General features: G+C 33.6%; 1 protein-coding gene across 21 annotated transcripts in view; it reads right to left on the bottom strand.

The window, feature by feature from the left end:
* The window catches only part of PPIP5K2 (diphosphoinositol pentakisphosphate kinase 2), a 62,018-nt gene that overhangs the window by 2,820 nt on the left and 40,349 nt on the right, over positions 1-18,849 (bottom strand). For 6 of the 21 annotated variants that reach the window (XM_019664032.1, XM_019664015.1, XM_019664019.1 and 3 more), the window contains 10 exons: positions 18,186-18,293; positions 17,981-18,097; positions 14,386-14,553; positions 12,996-13,112; positions 12,132-12,305; positions 10,783-10,855; positions 9,036-9,155; positions 8,072-8,134; positions 4,507-4,647; positions 762-887 (listed from right to left, as the gene is read on the bottom strand). In XM_019664032.1, coding sequence (XP_019519577.1) covers positions 762-887; positions 4,507-4,647; positions 8,072-8,134; positions 9,036-9,155; positions 10,783-10,855; positions 12,132-12,305; positions 12,996-13,112; positions 14,386-14,553; positions 17,981-18,097; positions 18,186-18,293 — 1,207 coding nt within the window. Of the gene's footprint in view, positions 1-761; positions 888-4,506; positions 4,648-6,259; positions 6,386-8,071; positions 8,135-9,035; positions 9,156-10,782; positions 10,856-12,131; positions 12,306-12,995; positions 13,113-14,385; positions 14,554-17,980; positions 18,098-18,185; positions 18,294-18,849 lie in introns of those variants that run through there. The other 15 variants (XM_019664021.1, XM_019664023.1, XM_019664029.1 and 12 more) reach the window with 12 other exon arrangements.

Below are 18,849 nucleotides of genomic sequence, written 5' to 3'. Positions count from 1 at the left end.
TGTCAGCAACTTCAAGGGACAGTTTTGCTATTCAAGTTCAGCCAAGGTTAACTCTTTGCTTTAAAAAAAAAACCAAAACAGCCCAATACTCTTTGGAGGCACATAACAAATAACGAAGTCCTAAGTTTATACAACATATCATTAATAATGTCTAGGATACAATCCAAAATTACTCAATATATGAAAAAATGGGAGAACATCTTTCTTCTTGAGAAGAGGTAAATTGATAGAGATTAATCCTGAGATCAGCAAGATTAATAGACAAGAACTTTAAGCAATTATTTTAACATGCTCAAGAACAAAGGAAAATATACTTATAATGAATAAAAATATAGTAAATCTCTGAAGGAAAAATAAATATGAAGAAGAATCAAAACGAATGTTTAAAACTAGAGAATAAATACGTGAAATAAAAATTCACTGGATGGCTTTAAAAAAAAGAAAAAAAGAGAAACCTTCATATAAATGATACCTAGGCTCAACAGAAAAGCTAAAGAAGACAGCCCATAAATTAGTTTGGTGAAAAGTATGACTATGAAATATATTTTATTAATAGCTGTGGGGGAAGGAGGAGACAATTAACAGAGAAAAAAATACAAATACAACAATAGGCTACAGTAACAGATTTTTAACTCTTAGGATCAAGCAACTTACTAGAGTGTAATGATCCTACTTGAAAATAGATTTCACACTTCAAAAGTGAACTGTCCCTATTCCTCTAACTGCTGTACAGAAAGCATAAACTCATACCCACTACTAACCTGGTTTGCTGCTTGCTTTAGTACCCTTTAAGGTAGCTGATGGTGTTGGGAGGATCTTTGCAGGTGTATATGTATTTAAAGATACTTTTCTTCTCATTACTGGGCTGGAACGTGAAGCTGTAGAGGCTGAAAAAAAAAATTAAGCAAGCATGGTAATTCAATAATTTCCTGCCAATTCTATCTTTACATTTTAGAAAATTTCTTATGACATATTTAGTGGCCCTCTGAATATACATGATAACAGGGGAAAATATGCAAGACAAGGTTTGCAGAGTAAATTCAGCAAAGCCATCTTTCCCATAAGAAGTTCTCTCATGTTCTTAGCCAAACTGATGATGTTTATGTCTAAACAATAAGCATTTAATAGTAGTCACCAAAGGAATGCCAAAAGAACAGAGCACAGGCTTAATTTTATCCTGCCCTAAGAGCAACACCGATTCTTAAGGGATGACAGAGAGAGGATGGCATAGTTTTACTGCCTGGTAACAGAAGACAAAGAGTCCCAAATTGGTTTTTCTCTCAAAAATATCAAGTAGAGAGAGATTCAGGGATAGTTCATCTATAAACACAATGACCTATTAAACTATCACATTTAATAATAACCTAACTAGGTTACAAGTAAATAAATCAGATTGTCTTCCTGTATCACCCAGCCAATATTTCTCTTCATGCAAGGGGATCTTAAAGATTTTTTTTCTCTTTCTAATGAAGCTGGGGAGAGTGAGAGGTGTGAAAAGGAAAGGTAGAGATAATTCTTAAGTATGGAGTCCTCTGGGGAAGCACAGGCCCAAGTCGGGGAACTACTGGCACGAGCTTCTGGGTTTCTAAGTAAAGGGAGGTGTGGAGATAACAAAACAAAAAGATTTTGCTTATTTTTGAAATTTTTGAGGAGAACTTGATAGCAATAAACAGTTATGTCTCTGAAAAACCAATATGTGGGCCAATTATAGCAATGGTGACTTTGTAGGTTTATACCTACACTGATTAAATACAAATTCCACTGGCAGAAGTTCAAAGTACTCACTAATGAAATAATATACAAGTGACATAAAAGTCCCTAAAACAACATATAAAGCACACCCATTAATTAGCTCTTTTCTGCTTGCATTTTTTAATCCCATTCTGTTAACTTCCACCTCTAGCTTATCCAGTCAGTATTCCCACACCTTTCCCCCCAAGCTGATATTGTCAATGCCCCATTATAAGCCATCTACTAGCTACCACAAAATTAATTAATTTTGTCCTAGGTGAGGAAAAACAACTTTTGGCATGACAGAAGATTAACAACATCTTCTACCTTATACAACCACAAAATGAACATAGTTCTATATTATGATGCTACTTCTTTGATAATTTAGGGAATCAAGTATAATGTAAATATACTATTGATTACTGAATACTAATTCTGCAGTTACATTATAAAACACAGGATTCAGATATTTGTATCATAATTGGCACCCTATTTTCTTTAATATTCAAAAAGAATTTAAAAATCCCACACATTTTAGAATGCCTGGGTTTTGGTCTTGCTTGACCACTAACTAATTGATTTCCTCAGCAGTGTATTTCTAAGTTTTTTCTTTGACACAGTAAACGTTTCTCAAATGAAATCTTAAAATGGATCAAAGCAAATACTCTGGTTGAAGCAGCTATGAAAGATGCAAGTCCTAGTCAGCACCCTTCTCTTCCTCTGGAATTTCCAAAAGCTCTTGGGAGTATATAGTTTGAAGACCAATGAACTAGGTTAATTCTAAGGTTCACCCAATTCTATGAACTGCATTAACTATATTTACTTTCTTATCTAGTTCCTTTAGTAAGTAATGGCATGAAATTTTAAGAGAGCCAGAGGGCTTGAGGGATTGGGGTACAACCTGTACCCATGATATAGAGAAGAGCCAATTAGAACTGGAGAGGGAATTTAATATCCTTTACTCCATTAATATACCTCAATAATACACTCTAATGAACTGAATTTGCTAACCGCAGAAATCAATCCATCATAAAATAATAGCACCACAGATAAACCTTTAAAGATTATCTTTTTATAAATATTCCACCAAAATTCTCTTTCCAAAACAAGTTATTACTACTGCTATTAGCTTTCCGTCATGCATAGAAAAATCTTCTAAATTCTAAATAGTACTGATATCTACCCTAAGTTCTTAGTTATTAATTAGAATCTTTCTTTGATTTCTATAGTAAGATTGCAAATCCCTGCCCCAGGGAAGCAGTAAAACATCAAGTATAAAAGATGGGTAAAAGGGTAAATGAGAATTTATTCAGGTTCTCTGTTACATTCTGAGGAGCAGAACTGTCCATGTTTTCACCTAACAGAGAGCACAAAAGGAGACGAACGTCTTTATTTTCCTGACTTTGACTTTATGGTTTGGAGAAGTTATTTCAGTTGGAGTATTATTAATTCTCAGAATCAGACACACTCCATATGAAAACATATGAAACTAAAACCTACTTCCCAAAACCATTCCTGAAGTGAAATATTTTAGAACATTCACACCAAGATACAATTAATGATTGTATTACAAACATCAATTGTATTACAATCATTAATTGTATTACAATCTCTTTATTAAAATTAATGACTGGCCTCTTCTACCAGAAATAGAAGAAAATGAAACGGCTACTATATACTGCAGAAATGCAGGGGACCCCATTTCAATAGAACATGATGTGAATGGAACTTTCTTGAATTATACAATGTGGTCGCCCAGGAAAGGAAAGAGAATAATAGCAAGACATAAAGTGGCTTTCTTTCCCAGACCTCCAGTTTTATTCTTGGGAGAAACATTTATAGCATTCTCTCTACAAAAAGGAGAATGTATACACAGATAGTTTGTAGCTTTTCTAAGATTTGCCGAGGACCAGCAAGATTGCTATCTCTAGGCAGAGCACTCTCTACCAAAACGAATGCTTCCTAAACTGAAGATTCCAACGTGCCAAAAGATCTGAGAGCTGGAAACGACAACAGCCAGCTGACTTCTCGTACCTAAAAAGGCAGCCCTGAACATTTCCCAAAATGATGTCCCTCAGAATGTGTGCTACATAATATTTAAATGTAATATCAAAAAAAGTGTTTTCTCAAAAAATAAGTTTTGGAAAATCTGAGAACATAGCTTTTCTTACAGAAAAACCTTAGCTAGTCATACGATAATGTAACAATACCTCTTTAAAGGAAGGTAGGGTATGTTTCCAAAACTTACTTAGCCATGAACCCCGTTTCTTCACACCTACAAATTAACCTCTTCAGACTATTTTCTGAAGAACACAATTTGGACAACTATTGTCCTAATTTTCTCCCTTTATTTGAGAGCTCTTTCTGAATCAATGTGACTGCCTACCAAAAGGGAGGCAACTGGCTGGGTGCACGTGTGGGTTAATGTAGACTGCATTTTGTAATGTTTAAAGAGTTTACTATGAAATGACATACCACAGGATTGTGAAGAAAAGACCATGACTCCATGATTTTATATTATGTTGTTGACTTCTACTGCTGGGTCTTAGATTATTTTTAACTTTTTGTAAAAAAAAAAGATTTTTCAGAGATGTTCCAGAAAAGTGGTACATTACATATTAAACCAAATAATTCCAAATAATGTTCCTTTACACCCCTTTATCTCCTAAAATTCTATTCATACTTGAGTTTGTATTTTTATAATTCTTTTATATTCAGATAATATCTACTTCCCCCAAATCAAATAATAATAATAATAAATAATAATTTTCCTACAAATTTCGGGGGCCGTCTGTAGAGTTTCACTTGATGGAGAAGCAATGGAAGCAAGAAATTCATCCACCTGCTTTAAAGACAGGGCATTATGAAGAGTTTCTAGAGGACAAATAGATGGTACCATGGAATACAATTCAAAGCCTGTAAAACAAAAACAAAAACAAAAACAAAAGTTGGATATTGAAAAAAAAAATCATTAATTAAAAAGGAAGAAGACCATTGCTTAGATCTGGACAGTTTAGGTCTTTTCAATCTATCACATGCAAACACACGAGATCTCTGAAGTCATGACACCAGATGCTATGCAATATGGGGTTGGAACAAGATGTGACAAAGATTTCATTTTAAACGTAATTACATAGTACAGCATGCACACAATTTCATTCTATATTTTCGTAAAATCTAAAAATAATAAAGAAAAAAAACCTAGGGAGAAAAAACAGAAAATAATACAATTTTTCAGTTTTTGATTTTTAAAAATCAGGTCTATTTGAAAGGTGAATAAGCTGATGCCATGTGTCCCTGATGCCAGGAAGCTACAGGTAACTTCTCTTTGAAAAACAATTATGTAATTACTCGCAAAGAGTGATTTTATATACTTTTCTAGTCTTACCACAGCCAGCGGTACTCTCTAGGGTGATCCCAAAAGAACATTCATTCATTTATGCTGAAATTAAAATTCCAAAACATATTTCACCTACCTTTATTGAATTAACACAGTAATTCTATTGTTGGAAATTGCTAGCTGAGTAAAGTTAGGCCAAGTAAAAAGGAATACAAAATACATACACGTTTGCATTCAACAATGGCACAGAAATACAAAAATTTCATGAAACAAACCATGCAGATATATATTAATACCATCAGTGAAACAATATACAGTTTTTTTTAAAAAACAAGTAGGACATAAGTTATTCACCTTTTATAAAAACAGCTTGTTTATTTAAACTTTATTCAACTGAATGGCTTTTAAAATTGCTTTCATATACAATTAAACAAGTTTTTCTGCATCTGCTCTTTCAAAAATTCAAATTAATTTTCCTCCAAAAATACTTGGTTTTATATAAAGTCTAATATTATTAATTATAAAAGTAAAAATTATTAATCATAAAAGTAAAAAATTCAAATAGAATAAAAAACTGTCTGCTTCGGTAGGCATGTGCTCATTTTAATAATGAATTTATTTAATTTTGGGAGGAAATATTGACCCAAGAACTGCCTAATTCTTAGCTGCAATAGAAAAACTTTGGTTAAAAGGGAATCTTATCTTCCTATGAAAATAACCAAAGGATTTACAAAACTGATATGTTTGATTATCCGGTACAAACCAAAGCATGACAGAAACATTACATATACTTAAAAAGAAAAAAAGAAAAACAACTATAATACCGTAATAGCAGCTAAAGCACCTAAGCTAAGCACTAAGGAAATTAGGCTTGCACAGTATTACATTTTTTTGAAGTACAAGGTTCATGCAAATAAGCGCAAACCCTTTCTTTGAAATACACTAAAATTAACACTGTGGTTTTTTTCATCCTTTCCTCAGAATGTTTATAAGTCTTTGGTAACATTTATTTTCTTGCATTTGCCTGTTAGACTTTATAACAGGCAAATGACAATATAATCAAGTTCCTTTGGACTACATTTTTCCCATTGATCTTCGTAAACATTTTCTTTAATGCACAATGAAAGGGTTAGCGCAGCAATTTAAAAAGCCACCCTGCTGTCATGTTTAGAAGCTATAAAAACATACCACTGGAGCCTAGACATTCCAAAGGAAACGGACCAGCACCTATAGCGGTGTAGGTGTTCTGCACAGAGGCCCAGAAAATAAGGTAAAGCACTGTCAGGAGATACTTGTTTCACCATGTTCCTCGAACTAAAGATGGAGGGAGGGGTAAGTCCATGATACGTGTTAAGATGGAAATAACATGAAAGTCAGGGAAAATAAAAAGTGAAAGAGTCAAATGACAATTCATAGGACAGATAGGACAACACAGTATAAAAAAGAAAAAAGACCCAAAAGAAATATTTCTAGAGTTGAAAAGAATGCATTTCATATGCATTAAGTTTCACAAAGTTTGGAAAATTCACATTTTTTAAAAGCCTAAACCAAAGAAATATAAAAATTATGCTATTTTTTGTGAAATTTAACGAAATTTTTTTTAGCTTCAGTAAACATAGATTTCTCCTATACAAAACCTGTAATACTGACTATAATAAACACATAAGCATTCTGCACAAAAGAACTATAGTCAGTCTTAAACCTGCAACGTCTCTTAGAATTTTGTTTAGATTTCTGTTTTTCTTGTGACCTTGGTTCTTATGCATGCACGTTCTTTAGAAGCTGCAGCTGCATCAAATGAGAATCTTTTTCTCCAAAAAGCAGCATTTAAACAGCTACAATGGAGGAAAAGCACATTAAGCTTACGGCTTAATTTTTGCTTGTTGAGGACGAGACCTTCTTACTCTACCTGCAAGAAGTGCTAGTGCACTGTTACTTAGCTGTGCTGTTTACGGACCTGGAAGAGGGAGAATGACTATGAACTGGTGCTCAATCCTTTAATTTCACAGAAGTTTCTGAAAGACCTGACGTGAGTTTTTGGAAGACTTACTTGCAGTTAAAAGAAAAAAGAGTTTCAGGAATAAAAGTACCTTTATTCTAGATAACAGTAAAAACTTGTATTGTTTTCTTTTAAGTTCTTTAATCCGAAATTATTTCAAAATGATCAGTAAACACTCCTTACACCACAAGGACAAGCTCTATGTAAGAAAGCTGTAATAGTGTAACAATTCAGTTGACAAATGATGGCCACAAAACTTTCCTGTTCAGCCTCAAAAACTGAATTTAATCAAATTGGCTTTTCTAGTCTTAGCTTAGTCTTCTTTCTATCAGAAGTTCTCCACATTGTACCAAAGGGAGCTGGCTGCTCGACAACAGCAAACCATGTCGTTACAGGAGGATGTAGTGAATGCTGAATGAAGTTTTCCGAGTGCTCCAGACCAAGTCGGGTTTTGCTTTACACAGAGAGCCAGGGCTACAGGATGCCACACAGTGAAATCTGCATCCCCTGGTGACCAAGACCTTGTCAAAGACACGTATCATTTGGCTATTTGATGAGTGTGGCTCAGTATTTTTGTTAAGTAGCTCAATAAATCAACATGTGATCAGAAAAGAACTTTGGAACAACAACAAAAAAAACCATTAAAATTAAGAATTAAGAAGAAAATGAAGAATACTATTTGTTGTATTTTTAAAATTTGCTTAGACTGATCACTTGAGAAATTAGAAGGAATTTTCAGGTGCTAATTTAGTATTAAAACTCATCGTTGCTGTGTTCATTTAAAAGTTTGATGAGTAGTGTTAAATTACTGTGCAAATTAGAGCTGTAAAAGGGAGCTAGACAGTATCAATACTTTGGGTGAATTATAAGCTGGAATTATATGCCAATTGAAATTAAGGATGGAGAAATGAATGATACTGTATACCCCAAAATTTGAAATAAAATAAAAATAAAAAAGGATGAAGCAGGGGAGTATCTTTTAAAATAAAAGCAAAACGTACCATTGGTTGGGTGTCGAGCAAATGAGATAGAAAACCTTTTAACAGCAGAACCGCGTGTGGCGTCTGAGAAAGAGAAAAACAGGTACCTGAAATTCGTAACAGCTACCAAAAGGACACTTAAAAAAGGGGAAAAACAAATATAAAAGGGGAAAAACAAATATATAAGGACGTTAGTATTAGGTGACATGCAGAAGGGACAATGAGAGAGGGTAATAAGCCAAAAACGGGTTAAAAGAAGTAAAATGGCCTGATGATAGAGGCAAAGTGTTTAATGAAATACACAAAAGAAAAAAAAAGCCGAATGAGCTGGCAATTCTGATAAATCCATGTTTTACTGACTAAAGTAAATTTGTGGATACACGAGAAAAAGTTTTAAATAAAGCTAATGCTGAAAAGGCTACTAAACACTGCTATTAACAAAAGGGACAAGCTCCCATGAGACTCAAAAGACATTCTGAATATTGAAACGTAAGGTACATTAACAGTAGTGAGAGGATCTCTTCAACTAGGGATCCTAAAATATTCTCGTCCTGTTTATTTTTATAAAATATTGCCAATATGGTATTTTCTTCTATTTATAAACATTCCATTCACTTTTATTTAGATCCGTGTAAGTGACATAAGGATGAACAACGAACAAAGTTTAAAAGAGCAAAGAAACATTTCTTCTTTATAATATGTCTTATCAACTATCTAAAAGAAGAATACACATGATGCAGTTCTAAATTTCACACTTCAACTGCTCATTGAACAGGTACTGTACATCTAACTATTGTACAATGAACTTGATGAAACATGGATCCAAGCTGTGCATAACAGAGTACTGACAGTCATTTAGGGAAAGGGTGCTAGGGCTCCACTTGACTCAGTCAGTGGCCTGACGCTTGCCTTTGAGAAATACTGTGTGCTCATGGGTGTGTGCGTGGGCGTGGGTATGAATTTGTGTGTGCATGTGTGCACATACCATCTATGCAGCCAGAAGAGGTCAGCTTTTTACGATGCGTACGAGCATAATCCTGTAGGTTAGGTGCGCTTGAAGAACCCCCGAGCACCGAGGTGCTAAACAGGCCCGCACAGTGAGACCCTGATGGGAGTTAGAGAAAATACACACAACAACGGGTGTTCTTCCATTCACATTGGGGATTCATGCAGCATGCAATAACATGGTTCTTACCACACGTATTGGCAGTGCCTTGAATAGGCTCACAATTCGCTTGTAATGTCAACTTTAATACAATCAACTACCACTATTTATCATGTGTACAAATGAGGGTATTTAACACTGGACAAAATGTGGTCTTTGATAAAAATAATATGCCCACACAATATTTAGACATATACATATTAAAAGTATTAAAACAATACAATAAAAATTAATTTAGGATAATAGGGGATTCTGTCAATCAATTTGCATGAGCAGGCCGTATGAAAAAAAACCTCTCCTAGCACAAATTAAGTCATACTAAATCAACATTTTTGAATGTGTGTTTGTAAATAAAGAATCTTTTCTGATGGCCCTAAATTAAAAATTATCAGTACTTGTTATAAAATAAAGCAAATCAAAGCTTATTTATTGATGAGAAGACCAGCTGAAAACAATTCCTTTAGGTAATCCAGGCCTAAATTAGTTTAAACTCCAATACTTAAATGATTGAAGATCTTAATTAATAAGACCCCAATGAAACACATTATTAGCAAATACAACAAAGCCAGTATAAATAGATGCTTAATTTGTAGCAAAAGTTTTTACACCCAAGCAAAACTTTTACCACGGGGTAAGGATTAAATAAATTTCTATCTAATACATTATGATACATAAAAGAAAAGAGATATATGTGTGTATGTGTGTGTGTGTGTGTGTGTGTGTGTGTGTGTGTATATGTATATATATTTCTGGCAAGATACTATGGAAATATTGAAAGCTATGAACATTAGCTATATATAATTAACTAAAGAAACATCTTCAAGTAGGTAGGCATCAACAGGTAGTTCATTTACTTAGTATAGAGATCATCATACATACATAGGTGAAACTTATTTATTCTTTTGTTAAACCTATTTAGACAACTATTTACAAAAAATAATAGGCCATTACCTCATATAACTTATCAACAAAGAGCTTAAAACCAAATAAGTTTAGAAAGGTCTTTTTCAACGTTGCTTTGCTTGAGTGTTAGAAAAGAACTAATTATGTTCATCGGTCAATAACACTGCCACTGTGCATTAGTTTTGCTTTCGTTTTCCTCAAGAGATGATCAAAAGAAAAATTAATACATTCAGACAGTCTGACACACTCCCCACTTAATTTTTTTTTTTTTTATCAGAAAAGTAGAACGTTCTCGTTTGTATGCAACAGCATATTTTCATGTTTATCAACTGGGAAAAATGAAGTTTCCTTCCTAAATTGAAACATGTTGGGATTTTAACTTATAGAATACAAGATTAAAAACTAGCATTGACAATTGGACTAAATAGTTTAGATGTGGGCATTCAAAAGGGTTATAAAACAAAATTAAAGGCATTTCTTGTTCGTTTTATCAAAACTTTATTGTATATTTTGAAAAGTACAACTTAACATTTCTGAATTAGTATACATTAAATAAAAACTAAAGCATAGCATTTGGTCATGCTTTCATCACTGAAGAGTTTTACATGTGTGCAAAATAGTGAGTTTAAGAAAGTATGGGATGGAATTTTTTTAGACCACATACCTACAGTAGGGTTCTGCTTCTGTTCCACAAGAGTTCTTGGTGTTCGCAGGTAATTAGCATTTTCAGATACAACCTACACAAGGAAAGCAAAATAGATGAGGTAAAACAGTAAAATAAATTCAGAAGTCCATACTTCATTTGCAGCCTGTTCCAGACAGACAAAGGTTAATAAGCTGTATGATAAATATTAGTAGAAATACATAAAACATGAAAGATCATGCAAGATCCCCTTCTGAAGGGACTCCATTTCATATGAGGTCCTTGCAATGAAGTGGTGCGAAGCAGGCATTCAGAATGAAATACCATGTATGAAGCAAGACAGATGAAAAGAAATAATTAATAGACTGATATAATTTCACTTTCTCTTAAAAGAAGCCAAATGCCCACTCTTACACAGCTCCTGTATTCGAAGGGGGGAAAAAACAATCACAAACAAAAGAAAAGACAGAGACTGTTGAGGTCACCATACAATTACTGATCCATGCACGGGGCTTTATCAGAGTAACCTTTAAGGATTCACAGCCTTAACGGACACCATAATCCCTTTTCCTACAACCAAAAGCATTATATTTCCGAAAGGAAATTGCTGAAATTCTTGGAAAAGTCACGTGTAACAGCAGACCTTCCATTATTCAAGAAAAAAAAAAAATGTAGTACTTTAAGTTTCCAAATGTCATCATAGAAAGTCCTTCTGAAGTCATTTTATTTGACCCATATTGTTGATGGGAACATATACACTGCCCCCTCTCATCTTAAAGAGAGCATTAAAATATTACACAACTAAAAAAAACATATTGTATGTATCCTTTAAATTAGATACTTCCATACTTCCAGATAATGGAATAATGAGGGAGAGAATGATCAGTATTAGATGTATCCTGCCAATTAACACAGGGCCACTTAAATTTTGATATTTAAAAAAATGTTTTCATTCTTAGCAAATTCCAAATGGAATCCAATTTTTTAATTAAGGGGAAAAAGTTATTTTCTTACCATCAAGTTATGTAATTTTGTTTCTGAATGTTTTAAAGGACAACTGAGTCAAAGAAAGATTTCTTTCCTTTTTAAAAAATTTTACTAACAAAATACCAGGAGTGCAAAATTCATTAATTTTTAAATCCTAAATATTTAAAACCCTCCCAGTAAAAATGACAAACACATGCAATTTAAGTGGTTTCTTTCCCTCAAATATTGTCAGCTATCACAAACATTTTTAAATGAAATCAAAGTTTAAAAACAGAAGGATTTACTCTGATGTAAAATACAAGGGATTAGATGTCCTCAAAGACAGCTGTTTGTTGCTCTGAATGCGGGGAGGAAAAATGTTTAATGAAGTAAAGTTTAAAAACCTGTTGCCATGAGCCAAAAATACTGGATGTGAAAGCCAATGATTTGGGGGAGACAGGGGAAGAAGTGATTTGTTCCCCTGATCTGCGTCTTCGACGCCCAGTACCCACACCACTGGTATAATGCAGCCAGGTACCAGTACCCTCTGGGCTAGACACACTCAGGGGGCTCTCTTCCTGGAAGTGAGAAAGGGGGCAAAAAAAAAAAAAAAAAAAAAAGCAGAGCATGCAAAGTTAGATACAACAGAGCCAATGATCAGAAAGAAAAAAAAATACAGTTTGTTTGCATTTGCTTATCAATTTTTAAAAAACTATTCAACAGTAATTTGGGAGCCAAATATTGCGATATTTGAGAAATTGATAGAAATGACATAAATCTAACTGTATGTATAACAATTATGAAAATTACATTATCTTAAATATGCAAAATATATTTCTACTGCTTAATAGTTGTCCTTTCCCTCTTAAAACTGGAGAGATTTTAAACAATTTTTTATCTTAGCAATTTTTAAAATACAAAAAAAAGCATTCTACTTAATTTTAGATATTCAAGAGGATTTCTGCTTTGTTGGGTAATGTTTTCAACCCAAAGCACAAAAGAATCGTGCAAAGGGTTAAAGAGATTTCAGTGTATATAATGTAGAAAAAAAAATCTGTCTGCCAGACACTAAAAAAAGAAAAAAAAAATTAACCCTAAGATGGCTTCAAATTGCATTTGTTTATTTACACTTTCAAGCTATCTATCTGTTTACACCCTCCAAAGGTTATTTACAGAGTTCAGGAGGCAAAACATGCAGCAAACATTCTCAGTTTACATGTTTGCATGTTCAGATTCCAGACAGTGAGGACAGAATAAAATCTACTTGCACAAAATGAAGAGAATAGTCTTTTTCTCTGTGTGTCATTTGGAAGTACAAACTTCTGATATCCATGGAGATGGCAGACGCTGGAAAGAGTCTTCAAGGTTTTACTTGAATAATTTACCTTATGGAAGTAAAAGTTTAGCATGGCATAGAAATAATCTCTTGAAAGCAGCTATTTAAGTATTTATGAGAAAAAAGGTTTATAAATGTGTTCTGTGTTTTAAGAGTTAACAAAGGGCAGTGATTTTGTAAAAGATTTTACAAATACAAATGAATTGCTCTATCAGTGTTCTAGCCTTTTTGGAGTGCAGGGCAAGATTTAATGGTGAAATTCTGAATCTGATTAATTACAGATTGCTTTGTTCAACAATAACAAAATCACTGCCCTCACACAAATGGTAATTTAGGTTATTTTCTGAAATTCAAGATACCTAAACATAACTCCAGGTTTCATATTTTTTTTTAAGCTACAATAAAATAAACCACCCAAGTTCTACAACTGTTAATCAGCCTCTTTTATAATTAACTTAAAATATCACATTTGCAGGAACCCTAATTAGTATACAATTTCCATTATAAAATTACAACAATTTATTTTATTGATGGATATTTTTCCTATACATAATTGTCAAATTGAAGCATATATATTTGAAATTTAAGAACAATAAAGTACTTAGGCTTATATAATTTAGGGTTGTAAAATAAGCATAATTCTTTTTTGTTTGTTTGTTTATATTCTTACTCACCAACTGTGAGATGTTATACTCTTAAGGCTTAGTATATTGAATTAACAACAAAAAATATTTTCTAAGTTAACAAGTTGACGGTTCCTCTGTCTTATATTATTGCTTTATACTTTTACTCAAGCATTTAGAAAGTATTTATAATCATTGATTTCAATCAGTGCTTGAAGAATCATCCTACAGAGGCTATAGATAACCCAAAATAAAGGCATTTGAAGTATAAAGTTGTTAAATATTTACTTAATAAGCTTCATTCCAACTGTTCAACTTTCCTTTTAAGTTATTTTTAGTAGCTATTTAAAAGTTATTCTATTAGTAAGCATAAAAATTAGCCTTAGTTATTTAATTGTAGATCTTAATACAAAGATACACTTTTAAACTGTATCATCAAATTTTCAAATTCCTATATTGATTTCTGCAATCAATATAGGCTAGCAATTTTGAATTTCATACCTTAATCTACAGTGTCGTTAGAATCAGTTGTTGCTGAGGCATCTCTGGCAGTTCCTCTTTACTTTTAACCAAAAATTGTTCTTGATCCATTATTAAAAAAGTATATCCTGCTCCATAATTAAAGCTGTATTTTCTTTTCTGTTTTATTAAAATAGTTAGTATACTTTATGAATAACATGCTTTGACACATGCACTTACTTCATTTGTGGCCATCTTCCTAGATCTTGGAAGTGGAGACTTCCTGTGTATATGAATTGGCTCTGATACCATAGGTTTGAACAACAGTACGCCTCGATCAACCTCATCCTTTTTAGAAGTATGTGGTTCGTCATCAATATCAATTTTAAAAGATCGCCTGCCTTCACTCTGTGGACAAAGAATACAACATACAAAATTCAGATAAAACAACAATCTCTTCTGATGAACAAAGTGAACCACCAATTGGTATAAGTCACTTGAAGTATATATATACAAGTTTGTTTATTCAAGTGAATTAGTATCAATTAAATTCTTAACAACATCCTAGTATTATTCTGGGTATTGTGAGGCAGATGACAGAATCCTGACTTCAAGAAGTATATATACTCTACGGAGAAATTAAACAATAAAGTGATAATAAAAAGCCATATAAAATAAACTGCCTAATAAAATTTTATCAAATGCCTAAATAAACAATATTAATAAATACAGTAAAAAAGAGTAGAGATCAGCTTTGTTATAAGGAAATGTCATCACTGGAGCACAAACTAAAACAGCATTTGAATTTATAAATTTTACAATGTTTAAATTTTACTCCAAATATTTCCAACAAATGTGATGATTGCATAGATAAATAACAATCATTTTGATGACTCACTAAATATTTACTGAGTGCATACTATGTGCTAGGACACAGGTGAATAAGATACAGTCCCAGAATGCAAGAATCTCACAGTATAGTTTAGGAGAGAGACAAGTCAAAAAATTTATACCAAATACCCGTCTATAATAGAATGGGTAAATTGGGGCATAGTCACACAGTAAAACACATATTTTAAAGCAACAAGAATGGACACACTAAAACTAAATACAATTACATAAATGAATCTCATAAACATCACATTAAACAAATGAAACCAAGCAGAAATACATAAAAACCCTCATCAAACTAAGTGGTACAGAAATTAAAAAGCAACTTCTTTAATTGGTTAAGGGATGTCTAAAAACCTGAAACAATCAACATATTTAATAATAAGTCACTGGGAGACAAGAGTGCCACCATCACTAAATGTATTCAATATTTTACTGGATATTTGTCATCATTCAGAGATACAATCATATAGAAAATCCAAATGACTCTACGGATAAATAATCAGAATGAATAACAGCATGTACTAAGGTTGCTAGTTATAAAATATTTGTACAAAAATGAGTTAAAATTCAATATGACAATAACAAACAGAAAATGAAATTTACATAAACCATTTATAAAAGCATAAAAATATAAAGAACTTAGAAATTAATCTGACAAAGAAGGTAAAACACATATAAAAGTCTTAATTTTATCAAAAAGATATATAAAAACAGCTAAATAAATTCAGAGCAATCCCACGTCCTTGGACTAGAAGACTCAATACTACAAAAGTGTTATTTCTCTCAAAATTGCTCTGCAGAGTTTATGTAAATCTCAATCAAAATGCCAAAAAGTTCTCTTTGGTACACTGCCCTTCATTGTAGTCTAAGAATGAACAAGGATGCTTAGTATCAACACTTCTATTCAACATCATAGTGGTGGTCCTAGCCAGGAGCACTTCACCAAAAGCATATCCAGATGGCCAGTATACATATGAAAAGGTGCTAATCCTTACTGGTCATAAGGATAATGTAAATTTATTTTATATATTTATTTTTTTAAAGATTTTTATTGGGGAATTGGGGGAAGGGGAACAGACAAGTTGCTGTCCTTTTGTTGTTCGGTCTAGTTGTGGAGGACGCTGCTTCACTGGCCCAAGTTGGCACCATCATTGCGCTCTTCCCGGGCGAGCAGATCAGTTGCCAGCTTCTGGACGGCCACTCATGGCGGCTGCTGGCCGCTCACGCTGGCTGCCAGCTACACATGGTAGCCAATGGCAACCCACTGCAGCAGGGTCTACAACCTACACCGTTGCCGTGACTAATGGCAGCCCAGCTCCAGGTTGAGCTGTTGTTCAGCATCTTAGCTGTAGAGGCAGTGTCACTGGGTCTCATATGTGGGATCCGAACCGGGGCCCTCTGGTGTCCCAAGCCAGCTCTTAACCAACACGCCACTCGGCCCGCCCCAGGATAATGTAAATTTAAACCACAGTGAGATATCATTATGTGCCCCTCAAAACAGCTACATTAAAAACATTGATCATTCCAAGTGCTGACAAGGATACAGCAGTATCTTGGGAAAACTATTTGACTATATCTTCTAAAGTTGAACATATGCATACCCTATGACCAGCAATTTACTTCTAAATGTATACACAAAAGAAATGTGTACATATGTTTATGGAAAGATCTGTAAAAGTATGTTCATAAAAGCATTCATTTTCATAACTTGAAATGAAAACAAAACACATGATTATTAAAATGGATAGGATCAACATCTTCCACTGTATTTATTTACTGGAATCCTACATGGCAACAAAAATGAAGACCAGAATAGACGAATCTCAAAAACATAATAAAAGAAAAACAGGAAAAAGGCAAACCCCTCACCACGCAAAAAAAAAGCATGTATTTTGTGATTTCATTTATAAAAAGTTCAAAATTAGGCAAAATTAATCTATGATAGTAGATACCTTTGGGGAGAAGACAGGGAGGCTGTGACAGGAAGGGGGAACCTTGGGTCTTCTGGAATAATGATATTGTTCTATTTATAACCTGGCTGGTTGTCTTACAATTGTGTTCATTTTATAACATGTCACTAAGTTATACACTTATGTTTAGGTACTTTTATCAATATTATAATTTAGTAAAGAAGTTTTAAACAGTACATACTTAATTTTGTAAGGTTATTGTAGGGATTAAAATGCACTAATTCATGCCACCTGCTTAGCACAGTGTTCAGCATAGACTAATCCTCAAGCAAAACAACCAAAACCAAAGCCAAAACAATAACTATATTTTTTTCATCCATTCTAAATACTGGTCTTAAAAATCCAAAATAATCTAGGGCCGGCTGAGTGGCACGCTGGTTAAGAGCTGGCTTGGGACGCCAGAGGGCCCCAGTTCGGATCCCACATAGGAGGGCCAGTGACACTGCCCTCTACAGCTAAGATGCTGAACAACACCTCAACCTGGAGCTGGGCTTCCATGAGTCGCGGGCGATGGCGTAGGCTGTAGCCCCTGCTGCAGTGGGCTGCCATGGGCTACCATGTGTAGCCAGCAGCCAGCGTGAGTGGTCAGCCGGCGACTGATGTGCCTCGCCCAGGAAGAGCGCAATGATGGTGCCAACTTGGGCCAGTGAAGCAACGTCCTCCACAACTAGACTGAAGAACAAAAGGACAGCAACTTGTCTGTTCCCCTTCCCCCAATTCCCCAGCACTGTTCCCATCCCATAATGCCCCAATAAAAATCTTAAAAAAAAAACAAAACAGTCCAAAATAATCTAAATAAAAGATGAAATTCTAATATGCCTAAAAATGTTGTCCACCCAAATCATACTTAAAAAAATGTAAACCATTTTGCTACTAAGTAGTTGAGATAAGAATTATAGTACCTAGACAATTCTTACAGAAACTGCATGAAAAGCTACAAGTGTAGTAACTGATAGTCTCATCTTTATTACCTCTCTTGAAGCTGGTCTATATCCATAGCCAGATGGTAAATTTTTGTCTTCTTCGCATCCTTTGGCTCCTGGACTAAAGTGTAATTCAACATGAAAGCGTTCCTCTGAGGTAAGATCCTAAAAAATATTACAGAACATTTTTAAAATAAGAAACTTCAAGCTATTTATTTACCTCTGGTACCACATGCATATCAAGAACTCTTACCTTGTTAGGATCCTCATAAAGCATGATAACAATCTGAGTCATGTAGTTGAGTTCACTGACAATATTTAAATAATCCATAGCTCGTTTCCACTGTTCATCTTTTGATTCCTGAACAAAAAATACATGGACAGCATTTTTCTTATATTGCATTACTTGAAAGTCACTTTATTTTCATTATGGTAGTATGCTTAATCCTGAGTCATACCACAAAGTAAGGTGAATATTTACATGCACAAATCTTTCAAAATAACTTGACTATATTTAAGTCTCAATAAATTATTTAAGCTTAAGTAAATTATTTTAGAAATCTCTTACGAGTAGCATTATAAACTCTTGTGGTAACTTTTTTTAAAAAAAGCTTATAAAAGGTAAAAAAGTAAAAATAAAGAATCTCTTGATACCGACAATTGAATTCTGAGGGCAAGGGACAGTTGTTAACTTTAAGTTCCATAGTCCCCAGTATAGTTAGTTTCATGCTTCATAAATGGAATTCTATCCTATAAAAATAGTGCTATTTTCCCCACCATCATAAAGTTCATACTCGTATATGTAAGACACACCTATCAGTAAATATTTCTCATTACACTGCAGTGGATATTTAGAAATAATCAGCAGGAAGAGGCATATGAAGATTCTATTAATATAACCATATCCACCACTCCTC

Source organism: Hipposideros armiger, unplaced genomic scaffold, assembly GCF_001890085.2.
Source record: "Hipposideros armiger isolate ML-2016 unplaced genomic scaffold, ASM189008v1 scaffold_414, whole genome shotgun sequence".
Classification (NCBI taxonomy): domain Eukaryota; kingdom Metazoa; phylum Chordata; class Mammalia; order Chiroptera; family Hipposideridae; genus Hipposideros; species Hipposideros armiger.
Note: the sequence above shows the minus strand (reverse complement) of the source record. Positions and strands in the feature narration are given on the sequence as shown.